Source organism: Heterodontus francisci, chromosome 14 (genome assembly GCF_036365525.1).
Source record: "Heterodontus francisci isolate sHetFra1 chromosome 14, sHetFra1.hap1, whole genome shotgun sequence".
NCBI classification, from domain to species: Eukaryota; Metazoa; Chordata; class Chondrichthyes; order Heterodontiformes; family Heterodontidae; genus Heterodontus; species Heterodontus francisci.
In genome coordinates this window covers 46,026,304-46,039,515 of record NC_090384.1, presented here as the reverse complement: position 1 = coordinate 46,039,515, position 13,212 = coordinate 46,026,304, and the positions used below count along the sequence as shown (strand labels likewise).

At 44.1% G+C, this 13,212-nt stretch overlaps 1 protein-coding gene across 1 annotated transcript in view; it reads right to left on the bottom strand.

Annotated features, from left to right (window-relative positions):
* Window positions 1–13,212, bottom strand: part of LOC137377014 (cleavage and polyadenylation specificity factor subunit 6-like) — a 129,049-nt gene that overhangs the window by 95,106 nt on the left and 20,731 nt on the right. The window contains exon 2 of the mRNA XM_068046137.1: window positions 1,131–1,337. Coding sequence (XP_067902238.1) covers window positions 1,131–1,337 — 207 coding nt within the window. The remainder of the gene's footprint in view (window positions 1–1,130; window positions 1,338–13,212) is intronic.

Below are 13,212 nucleotides of genomic sequence, written 5' to 3'. Positions count from 1 at the left end.
ATTAGATCTGGCCCATGTGGATCTGTGATTTGAGTTAGATAGTTAAGGAAGACCAGGAGACTCTTGTATAAGTTGTATAAACATAGAACTAGATATCAGGAGATTTTCTTTTTGCAGTGTCATCAACCTTTGAAACAAGTTGCCAGCTCACACCGTGTAGGGATTTACCGTGATTTCTTAGAACTTGTTTGATCACCTTCGGGATTGGAGAGGAATTTCCCAATTTTTTTTCTCTGTTTCTTGCCTGTTCGAGGAAATTACAATACTGGTGATGGGATGGGTGGGGGTGGTGGCAATGAGAGTCATGGTGTTAAGTTCACCATGATGATATGCAACAGCCTCAAAGGACCATTTGGCCTTTTCCCATCCATCATTTTAGTTCGTTCATAAGCACTTTGGCAGACTTAATTTCAAGATCAGCAGAATTTACTCATAATTCTCAATAAGTGAAACCATTCTGTAAAAGGTCTACATGAGTGAGCAACTACACTTTATGAAACAGATACTTAACTTACAGAGGCAATACAGAGGCGGCGCAGTGGTTAGCACCGCAGCCTCACAGCTCCAGCGACCCGGGTTCAGTTCTGGGTACTGCCTGTGCGGAGTTTGCAAGTTCTCCCTGTGACCGCGTGGGTTTCCGCCGGGTGCTCCGGTTTCTTCCCACAGCCAAAGACTTGCAGGGTGATAGGTAAATTGGCCATTGTAAATTGCTCCTAGTGTAGGTAGGTGGTAGGAGAATTAAGGGAAGGTGGGGATGTGGTAGGGAATATGGGATTAATGTAGGATTAGTATAAATGGGTGGTTGTTGGCCAGCACAGACTCGGTGGGCCGAAGGGCCTGTTTCAGTGCTGTATCTCAAAATAAATAAATAAAATAAATGCCAGCAAGATTCATTCCTCTCCGACAACAGGGAGAACTGGCGAAAGCTACATTTAGACAGTTTCCTAAAGCAGGACAAATATCAAAATTGTATTGTCCCAGGTACTTGAGCGACAATGGCAGAAAAATAACTTTACAGAATGTCCCATCCAGGCCTCTTGGAAACGTTTCAGTGTGTCCAAATGCAGTTGCCATCCATTGACATATGGCTATGTACATCGGAGTAACACCAACCAGGTAGATTCACTCACCCATGTCAGGTTTCCCACATACACAGCTTGCCGTTTGCCTCCGTATGTGTAGACTATGGTTGGCCTGGCGCTGTCAGTTTTCTGTGGCTCACCGGGAGTCCGTGGTAATATCTCATCAAAACTTTGGTCTTCATGGTTATTACCATCAGCAGCTGCTATTACATCGTCATAAAGGTCAACTTGATCGTTTGCAGCATAATCAGTCTCCTGAAAGAGAACCCACACATTTCATTTAGGACAATGTCTTCTTCTATGGAAAATTCAATGGGAGTGGTTAACAATATTGATGATGCACTGTACAATAAAATAATATAGCAGCCATATAATCCTCAGCACACAGGATAGATTATCTTATTTTGCCACACCCCTACACTGCTGTTGTCTCCTCTCTTCAAGGTGTCAAATTATACTGAGGCACATTTCTAAGGACATTGGATGCCCTCTGAAACTAAACCCAAGTAACCATTCTTGTGTGAGCCAGTGAGAGCATCACCAACCATAATTCTCTCCTCACCTGACATCTACACATACAGGAATTGCTGGATAGTGATCAGCAGTGGGAAAAACGATTGATCACCCCACCTCACCTCTCTTGGAGAACTGAATCTATTTGTACCACCCTAATGTTGCCCCGATGTGAAATCAGCAATAGATCAGGGATTAAACCGAGAACTCTCTGCTAAGGGCGATTAGGAATTAGCGGGGAAGTGGGACTAACTGGATTGCTCTTTGAAAGAGCTGGCGCAGACTCAATGGACTGAATTGCTGCTTTCTGTGCTGTACTATTCAATGATTCTCTGAACATATGGTGCATTTATCCACTAATCCAATGGTATTTATCACAGATTCAGGAGGGAAGGCCCTGCCTGACAAATATTGTTGATTTCTTTGAAAATATTATTACATATAAATAAAATAGTTCCTATAATTATAGTATTCAAAGCATAGGAAGTCGTCATTCTGCAGATCAGGCCCGTGGATCTCTTAAAATGTATTTTTATTTGGGCTTAGATGAGAGATGAAGGCACTGCCACCAACGGTGCCGAAAAGTGAGGGAGCAAAGCCATGAAGAAATTTAAATGTAAAGGTAAGAATTTTAAATTCTGAAGCTGGGGACCTGGGGCCAATGTCGGCTAGCAAGGACAAGGAAGATGGGCGAGTGGTGAAGGATATGGGTAAGAGAATTTTGGATGAGCTGAAGTTTACAGGGATTGGGAGGCTAGCCAGGAAAGCATTGGAATAGCTGATGTGGAGGCGACAAAAACAAGGAAAGGGTTTCAGCAGCATATGGCTTTAGATGGGATGGGGGCGGGGTGGGGAGTGCGATCTTACAGAGGTAGGAGTAGACAGTCTTTGTAATGGACAGTATAGAGGGTTGGAAGTGGAGTTTGTGGTCAGGGCAGAAGAAGGTGGCTGCAGTCTTCCCAATGTTCAAATGAAGGAAACTCCAGCTCATCCAGGACTGGATGTTGGACAAGCAGTCTGATGACAGAGGCATTAAAGGGTTGAGACGGGTGATAAGAGAGGTAGAGCTATGTCAGCATAACATGAAAGCTGATCCCATGTCTTCAAATTATGTTGCCAAATGGCAGCATGCAGATGAGTAAGATGAGGGAGTCAAGGGTGGATCCTTGGGGCACTCCATGATCTGAAGGAGAAGGAAGAGAAGCTTTTCTAGAGATGCTCTGGCTATAAGTGGATATAGAAGAATGAAATCAAGTCAGTGCAATCCTACTGAACTGGGCAACAGAGACATTAAAAAGAATGGTGCGTTCAACTGTATCAAAGGCAGCAGTGGTCAAGGAGGAATAGCGTAACATGGTCACTATCTCATTGGGCATCCTTTGATGGGCAGTTTCAATGCTGTATCACGGGTGGAAACCTTATTGAATAATTCAAACATGGAGTTGTGGGAAAGATGTACACGATTTGGGAGGTGACAAAATATTCAAGGATTTTTGAGAGGAAATGGAGGTTGGACAGAGGACTCCAAGGTGTTTTTTTTTTAAAGGTAGCAGTGATTGAGGAAGAAGGAGGGAGAGTGCAGTATAATCACTGTCACATTTGTGGCTTTGATTAGGAGAAAGAGCGAGAGGGAGAGGGGTTAGGCTAGGGGTTGGCCAACCATTTTTTTTAGCTGAAGAGCTTTTTTTTTAAGAAGTTTGCCTAAAATACAAACTGTCCAAAACCACAAGACCAAAAAAAGATAAAATTTTAAAAGATTGAGTAAAGGAATAAGCACAAATTAAGGTGATAAAATTGTTCATAAGAATCTAATGAACATTATGCAGTTATCTGATGCTGTAAACACACAATTGCCTGACCTTTCCTGGTAGTAGTATAAAAGGTAAATGTTAAAAAGTTCAATGGCGTATCTGATTCAAGAAGTCTTAATATAAAATTTAGCATTTCTTTTATCTTCCTAAATTCTTGAAATCGTGTAGCAAACTTTTCTTTCATTTTATGTATTGAATTTAAAAAATATATATTTTTAATTGATACATTTGTCTTTTTAAAAAATTCTTTAAGCAGTGGAAAAATGTGCCAAAATAATCTCTTCCAATTTTCATTCGAAAGAGAGCACTTCTTGCAAAAGTGGGAGAGCTCTGGTTCCCTGTCCTTTTAACTTTCTTGTTAAGGATATTTAAATAGTCAGTGATATCAACCATGAAATAACCAATTAAGATCAGTTAGTTCACCAGCCTCATGGTCCTGGTCATGCAAAGGCATCTTAACTTTTTCTATACATGCTGCAAATCAAGCTAAAACATTACCTCTAGATAGTCAACGTACCTTATTATAAAGAATAAGATCAGAGTATTGACAGTTTACAACTTGCAGAATTGTCTGAGAACTGGCCGATAAAGAATGGGAGCTGCAAAAGAGACATTATCAAGCCACCACAGGTTGCCAACTCCTGGGCTAAGCAGAGAGAGGGGGATGAGACAGGAAGGGAGACTTTTTTTAAAAAGGTCGTTCATGAGATGTGGGCATCGCTGGCAAGTCCAACATTTATTGCCCACCCCTTATTTCCCTCAAGAAGGTTGTGGTGAGCTTCTTCTTTTCATCCGCTGCTGTTTATGTGCAACTCAATAGGACTGTTAGGTAGTGAGTTCCAGGATTTCGACTAAGTGACAATGAAGGAACAGCGTTATATTTCCAAGTCAGGACTGTGAGACTCTTGCAGGGGAGCCTGAGAACTCCCATGCACCTGCTGCCCTTATTCTTCTGGTGGTCGAGGGCATGGGTTTGGAAAATGCTATCGAAGGAGCCTTAGCGAGTTTCTGCAGTGCATCTTGTAGAGATGCAGCCACTGCAGCCACAGTACACCAGTGGTGGAGGATGTGAGTATTTAAGGTGGTGGATGGGGTGCCAATGAAGTGGGCGACTTTGTCCTGGATGGTATAGAGCTCATCGAGTGTTTTTCGAGCTGTACTCATCCAGGCAAGTGGAGAGGATTCACACTCCTCACTTATTCCTTGTAGATAGTGGACAGGCTTTGGGGAGTCAGGTGAGTTATTCACCTCAGAATAGCCAGCCTCTGACCTGTTCTTGTAGCTACAGTATTTATGTGGTATGCCCAGGTAAGATTGGTTCAATGGTGAACCCCAGGAGGTTGATGGTGGGGAATTCAGCGATAGTAATGCCACTGAATATCGAGGGAGGTGGTTAGACTGTCTTGTTGGAGATGGTCGTTGCCTGGCACTTGTGTGACATGAATGTTACTTGCCACTTATCGACTCTGATATTCCCCTGCAAAACAGATATACTGCTTTGGATACTGTTGGGGGGAATGGCCTCTCAGGGGAAAGCAGCAACAGCCCAATTCGTTGCACCATGGTTGGCTCTGCTGCACAGGGGAGGAATAAAAAGTGTGGCAATGCAATAGTTACAGGGGATTCAATTGTAAGGGGAATAGATAGGCGTTTCTGTGGCTGCAAGAGACTCCAGGATGGTATGTTGCCTCCCTGGTGCTAGGGTCAAGGATGTCTCAGATGGGTTACAGGACATTCTGAAGGAGGAGGGTGAACAGCCAGTGGCCATGGTACACACGTCATAGGTAAAAAAACAAGGATGCGGTCCTAAAAGCAGAATATAGGGAGCTAGGAAGTAAGCTGAAAAATAGGACCTCAAAGGTAGTGATCTCAGGATTACTACCAGTGCCACGTGCTAGTCAGAGTAGAAATAGCAGGATAAATCGGTTGAAGAGATGGTGTGAGGGGGAGGGTTTTAGATTCCAGGGACATTGGGACCGGTTCTGGGAGAGGTGGGACGAGTACAAACTGGACGGGTTACAACTGGGCAGGACCAGGACTGATGTTCTCGGGGGATTATTTGCTAGAGTGGTTGGGGAGGGTTTAAACTAAAATGGCAGGGGGATGGAAATCTTTGCAAGGTGTCAGAGGAGGGGGGGGATCAAAGACAAGAACAAAAGACAGTAAGGGGAATAAGAAAAGTGATAGGCAGAGAAATCAAGGGCCAGAATCAAACAGGGCCACAGGGAAAAATAGTGGGAAAGGGACTAGTAACATTAAAAAAACAAGCCTCAAGGCTTTGTGCCTTAACGTGCGGAGCATTCGCAATAAAATGGATGAATTAATCACGCAAATAGATGTAAACGGGTATGATATAGTTGGGATTACGGAGATATGGCTGCAAGGTGACCAGGGATGGGAAATGAACATCCAGGAGTATTCAGTATTTAGGAAGGACAGACAAAAAGCAAAAGGCGGTGGAGCTGTATTGCTGGTTAAAGAGGAAATTAATGCAATAGGGAGGAAAGATATTAGCTCTGACAATGTGGAATCTGTATGGGTAGAGCTGAGAAACACTAAGGACAAAAAACATTAGTGGGGGTTGTATATAGAGCCCCAAACTGTTGGGAATGGCATTAAACAGCAAATTAGAGATACATGCGATAAAGGAACATCTGTAATTATGGGTGACTTTAATCTGCATATAGATTGGGCAAATCAAATTAGTCACAATAGAATAGAGGAGGAATTCATGGAGTGTATACAGGATGGTTTTCTGGACCAATACGTTGAGGAACCAACTAGAGAACAAGCCATCTTAGGCTGGGTATTGTGTAATGTGAGAGGAATAATTGACAATCTAGTGGTGCGAGACCCCTTGGGGATGAGCGACCGTAATATGATAGAATCCTTCATCAAGATGGAGAGTGACGTAGTTGATTCTGAAACTGGGGTCCTGAATCTTAGTAAAGGAAACTACGAAGGTATGAGGCGCAATTTGGCTATGACGGATTGGGAAACGTTACTTAAAGGGATGACGGCGGATAGGCAATGGCAAACATTTAAAAAGCGCATGGATGAACTGCAACAATTGTTTATCCCTTTCTGGCGCAAAAGTAAAACGGGAAAGGTAGCCAAACTATGGCTTACAAGGGAAATTAGAGATAGCATTAGATCCAAGGAAGAGGCATATAAATTTGCCAGGAAAAATAACATACCTGAGGATTGGGAGCGGTTTAAAATTCAGCATAGGAGGACCAAGGGATTGATTAAGAAGGAGAAAATAGAGTACGAGAGCAAGCTTGCGGGGAACATAAAAACTGACTGTAAAAGTTTCTATAGGTATGTGAAGAGAAAAAGATTGGTGAAGACAAATGTAGGTTCCTTACAGTCAGAACGAGGAGAATTTATTATGGGGAACAAAGAAATGGCTGACCAGCTAAATGCATGCTTTGGTCCTGTCTTCACAAAGGAAACACAAATATCACACCAGAAATGTTGGGGAACACAGGGCTTAGTGAGAGAGAGGAACTGAAGGAAATCAGTATGAGCAGAGAAATGGTGTTGGGGAAATTGATGGGATTGAAGGCCGATAAATCCCCAGGGCCTGATGGTATGCATCCCAGAGTACTTAAGAAAGTCACCCTAGAAATAGTGGATGCATTGGTGGTCATCTTCCAAGATTCTGTAGACTCTGGAACAGTTCCTACAGATTGGAGGGTAGCTAATGTAACCCCACTATTTAAAAAGGGAGGTAGAGAGAAAGCAGGGAATTATAGACCAGTCAGCCTGACGTCGGTAGTGGGGAAAATTCTGGAGTCCATTATCAAAGATTTTATAGCAGAGCACTTGGAGAACAGTGGTAGAATCGGGCAGAGTCAGCATGGATTTACGAAACGGAAATCATGCTTGACAAATCTGCTAGAATTCTTCAAGGATGTAACTAGTAGAGTTGATGAGGAGGAGCCAGTGGATGTGGTTTATTTGGACTTTCAGAAGGCTTTCCACAAAGTCCCACATAAGAGATTGGCGTGTAAAATTAAAGTGCATGGGATTGGGGGTAGTGTATTGTGAGGGATAGAAAATTGGTTGCAAGACAAGAAACAAAGAGTAGGGATAAATGGGTCTTTTTCCAAATGGCAGGCAGTGACTAGTGGGGTACCGCAGGGATCAGCGCTAGGACCCCAGCTATTCACAATATATATTAATGATTTAGATGAGGGGACTAAATGTAATATCTCCAAATTTGCAGATGACACAAAACTGGGTGGGACGGTGAGTTGTGAGGAGGATGCAGAGAGGCTTCAGGGTGATTTGGACAAGTTGAGTGAGTGGGCTAATGCAGTATAATGTGGATAAATGTGATGTTATCCACTTTGGTAGCAAAAACAAGAAAGCAGATTATTATCTGAACGGCTATAAGCTGAGAGAGGGGAATATGCAGCTGGACCTGGGTGCTCTCATACACCAGTCGCTGAAGGTAAGCATGCAGGCGCATCAGGCGGTAAAAAAGGCAAATGGTATGTTGGCCTTCATGGCGAGAGGATTCGAGTACAGGAGCAAGGATGTCTTGCTGCAATTATACAGGGCCTTGGTAAGGCCACACCTGGAATATTGTGTGCAGTTTTGGTCTCCTTATCTGAGGAAGGATGTTCTTGCTATAGAGGGAGTGCAGCAAAGGTTTACCAGATTGATTCCTGGGATGGCGAGACTGACGTATGAGGAGAGATTGAGTCGGTTAGGATTATATTCGCTGGAGTTCAGAAGAGTGAGGGGGGGATCTCATAGAAACCTATAAAATTCTAACAGGACTTGCCAGGGTAGATGCAGGAAGGATGCTTCCCGATGGTGGGGGAGTCCAGAACCAGGGGTCATAGTCTAAGGATACGGGGTAAACCTTTCAGGACTGAAATGAGGAGAAATTTCTTCACCCAGAGACTGGTGAACCTGTGGAATTCGCTACCACAGAAAGCAGTTGAGGCCAAAATATTGTATGTTTTCAAGAAGGAGTTAGATATAGCTCTAGATATAGATAAAGGGATCAAAGGATATGTGGCAAAAGCGGGAACAGGTTACCGACTAGGACAGCACAGTGGCGCAGTGGTTAGCACCGCTGCCTCACAGCTCCAGCGACCCGGGTTCAGTTCTCGGTACTGCCTGTGTGGAGTTTGCAAGTTCTCCCTGTGACTGCGTGGGTTTCCGCCGGATACTCCGGTTTCCTCCCACAGCCAAAGACTTGCAGGTTGATAGGTAAATTGGCCGTTGTAAATTACCCCTAGTGTAGGTAGGTGGTAGGAGAATTGAGGGAAGGTGGGGACGTGGTAGGCAATATGGGATTAAATGTGGGATTAGTCTAAATGGGTGGTTGTTGGTTGGCACAGACTCAGTGGGCCGAAGGGCCTGTTTCAGTGCTGAATCTCTCTATGACTTGGATGATCAGCCATGATCATAATGAATGGCAGAGCAGGCTCGAAGGGCCGAAAGGACGACTCCTGCTCCTATTTTCTATGTTTCTAACTCAAGCCTGAATGCTGTCTGGACTTGCTGCATGTGGCACAGACTGGGTTCATTATTTGAGGAGTTACGAATGGAACTAGACACTGTGAAATCATCCCCATTTCTGACCTTATGATGGAAGGAAGGTCATTGATGAAACAGCTGAAGATGGTTGGGCCTAGGGCACTACCCTGAGAAACGCGTGCAGCTTTTTTAAAAAAGCTTGTCTGAAAGATGACAATCGGAAATTTCTCATCTCTGAAAAACATCCGCGGACTGGATGGAAACCTTTGGCGGGCCGGATCCTGGGCCCCAGACTGTATGTTGGACATCCCTGGTCTACAGCATGCTGCTTCTGCTGTTTAGCACACATGTAGCCCTGTTGTAGCTTCTTGAAATTGGCACCTCATTTTTCGGTATGCCCCTGGCATGCTCCTCTTACCTTCTCATTGAACCATGGTTAGTGCCTTGGCTTGATGGTACGAGACCTGGGTGTTCTCGTACACCAGTCGCTAAAGGCAAGCATGCAGGTGCAACAGGTGGTAAAAAAGGCAAATGGTATGTTGGCTTTCAAAGCGAGAGGATTAGCGTACAGGAGCAGGGATGTCTTGCTGCAATTATACAGGGCCTTGGTGAGGACACACCTGGAATAGTGTGTGCAGTTTTGGTCTCCTTATCTGAGGAAGGATGTTCTTGCTATTGAGGGAGTGCAGCAAAGGTTTACCAGACTGATTCCTGGGATGGCGGGACTGATATATGAGGAGAGATTGAGTCGGTTAGGATTATATTCGCTGGAGTTCAGAAGAATTAGAACATTACAGCGCAGTACAGGCCTTTTGGCCCTCAATGTTGCGCCGACCTGTGAAACCATCTGACCTACACTATTCCATTTTCATCCATATGTCTATCCAATGACCACTTAAATGCCCTTAAAGTTGGCGAGTCTACTACTTTTGCAGGCAGGGCGTTCCACGCCCCTACTACTCTCTGAGTAAAGAAACTACCTCTGACATCTGTCCTATATCTATCACCCCTCAACTTAAAGCTATGTCCCCTCGTGTTTGCCATCACCATCCGAGGAAAAAGAGTGAGGGGGGGGGGGGGGATCTCATAGAAATCTATAAAATTCTAACAGGACTTGACAGGGTAGATGCAGGAAGGATGGTTCCTGATGGTGGGGGAGTCCAGAACCAGGGGTCATAGTCTAAGGATACAGGGTAAACCTTTCAGGACTGAAATGAGGAGAAATTTCTTCACCCAGAGAGTGGTGAACCTGTGGAATTTGCTACCACAGAAAGCAGTTGAGGCCAAAACACAATGTTTTCAAGAAGGAGTTAGATATAGCTCTTGGGTCTAAAGGGATCAAAGGGTATGGGGCGAAAGCGGGAACAGGCTACTGAGTTGCATGGTCAGCCATGATCATAATGAATGGCGGAGCAGGCTCGAAGGGCCAAATGGCCTACTCCTGCTCCTATTTTCTATGTTTCTATACAATGGCAGAGTGAGGGATATGCCAGGCCATGAGGTTGCAGATTGTGGTGGAATACAATTCTGCCGCTGTTGATGATAGCCCATAGCGCCTCAAGGATGCCCACTTTTGAACTACTAGATCTCTTCTGAATCTAACACATTTAGCATGGTGGTAAAACCACACAGCCCAATGGAGAGTAGTATCCTCAGTGTGAAGACAGGTTGTCACCTCCACAAGGACTGTACAATGGTCACTCCTACCAACACTGTCATGGATGGATACATCAGTGAGAGACAGATTGGTGAAGACGAGGTCAAATAGGTTTTTCCCTCTTGTTGGTTCTCTCACCATCTGCTTTAGGCCCAATCTGGCAGATATGTCCTTCAGGACTTGGCCAGCTCGTAGTACTGCTACCAAGCCACTCTTGCTGATGGACATTGAATTCCCCCACACTGAGTACATTCTGAGCCCTTTCTACCCTCAGTACTTCTTCCAAGTGGAGCTTAACATGAAGGAGTACTGACTCACCGGCTGAGAGAGGGTGATAAGTGGTAATCAGCAGATTTCCTCGTTCATGTTTGACCTGATGAAGTAAGACTTCATAGGGTCCAAAGTCAATGCTAAAGACTCCCAGGGCCACTCCCTCCCGACTGTTAACCACTGTACCACCACCTCTGGTGAGACATACCCAGGGATGGTGATGGAGGAGGCTGGGATGTTGGCTGTAAGGTACAATTCTGCGAGTATGACTATGTCAGTCTGGGGACAGTTCTCCCAATTTTGGCAAAAGTCCCCGAGATGTTAGTGAGGTGGATTTTGCAGGGTCGATGGGCTTGGTGTGACTATCATTTCTGGTGCCTGGGTCATTGCTGGGTGGTCCATCCAGTTTTACTCTTTTCTGCAACAGTTTGATACAACCGAGTGACTTGCTCAGCCATTTCAGTTGGCAGTTAAAAGTCAAGCACATTGCTGTGGGTCTGGAGACACGTATAGGGCAGACTGGCAGATTTTCTTCCCGAAAGGACATTAGTGAACCAGATGGGTATTTACAAGAATCCGGTGGTTTCATGGTCAGCATTACTAATACTAGCTTTTTATGCCCGATTTATTTAATTGATTTGAATAAATTCTCCCAGCAGCCATGGTGGGATTTGAACTTTGTCTATGCAGAGAAAAAGCGAGGTGGGGTGAGGCATTCAGATACAGGAGAGAGAGTGAGAGGGGGAACACACAAGAGAGGGATAGAGAAAGGGAGGGGAAAATGGATGCAGTCATGCCATGATTCCCATGCAGAGTGGAGATGATTAGGTAATTCACCTGTCAATCATGCCTGAAGCCTGTTATACGTGACTGGAATTAAGTTTATGCACATAATTTGTATTGTGTAACTATCTTCCCCTCACTGCATTTTGCTGGAAAAATAATCCTGCTTTTATTGGGTATTGTTGTGATAGTTCCAGTCCTGGGTTCTGTTTGCTGCAATTAATCGAGACTCTTATTAAATAGACTCGACTGAGTAAATACATGGTTTGCTGTAGTGCACTATTTAAATAGACTTTTTGCTGAGGAAGTAAACTTTGCTTGTTGTAAAATGCACTGCTTGCTGTGAGCTCTGTCCTAAGTTTTGTTCTGCCTCAAATTTATTGGTTGACAGTGCAACTCACTGGCTGACAGTGGTGATAATAGACACTCTGAGATAAAAGTTTTGGTGTCTTCACAGACAGCATGGATGCAGGGGCTGCATATAAAGTTTAAATTCATGTTATCTTTAATTTACATATGCTATAGCTAAAATTGCTGAAACGGACAGGCCTTGGTGTCCTTATTTAGAATTTATTGACGAGAGGGGCCGCAACAAAGAATGGCCTTTTCCAAAGCTTCAGGCTCAAAAAATACAAACAGGACAAACTGGCAAATAAAAAATTGAAGTCAAAGCAACTGAGTTGCCTGCACTTCAAGGGACGGATTATGAGGACTTGGTGACCAGCTGTGGCCTCAGAGCTGCAGGTTGGTCACTCATGATACAGGTGAGGGAAGGTCTCACAAACCACCCGAAGGGCAAGAAAGGAAAATTTATTCAATTTATGTTTCCTGACCTGCTCTTCCTGATATATATTGACTTAGACCTTGGTGTAAATGGCACAATTTCAAAACTTGCGGATGATACAAAACTTGTAAATATTGTGGTGAACTGTGAGGTGAACAGTGTAGAACTTCAAAAGGACAGAGACATGTTGGTGGAATAGGTGGACAAATGGCAGATGAAATATAATGCAGAGTAGTGTGAAGTGATTCATTTTGGCAGAAAGAACACACGGAGACAATATAAAATAAAGGGTACAATTCTAAAAGGGATGCAGGAGCAGAGGGACCTGGGTGTATATGTGCATAAATCATTGAAGGTGACATGACAAGTTGAGAGAGTGGTTAATAAAAGCATTAAGCATCCTAGTCTTTATCAATAGGAGCACAGAGTACAAAAGAAAGGAAGTTCTGTTAAACTTGTATAAAACACTGGTTCGGTCTCAGCTGGAGTAAAATCCAGTTCTAGCACCGTGCTTTCGGAAGGAAGTGAAGGCATTAGAGAGGGCCCACAGAAGATTCACCATAATGATTCCAGGGATGAGGAACTTCAGTTACATAGACAGATTGAAGAAGTTGGGACTGTTTTCCTTGGAGAAGAGAAAACTGAGAGGAGATTTGATAGGTATTCAAAATCATGAGGGGTCTCAACAGATAGGAAGAAACTGTTCCCATTGATAGAAGGATTGAGAACGAGGGGGCACAGATTTAAGGTAACTGGCAAAAGCAGCAATGGTGACACAAGGAAAAACTTTTCCACACAGCAAATGGAACGCAC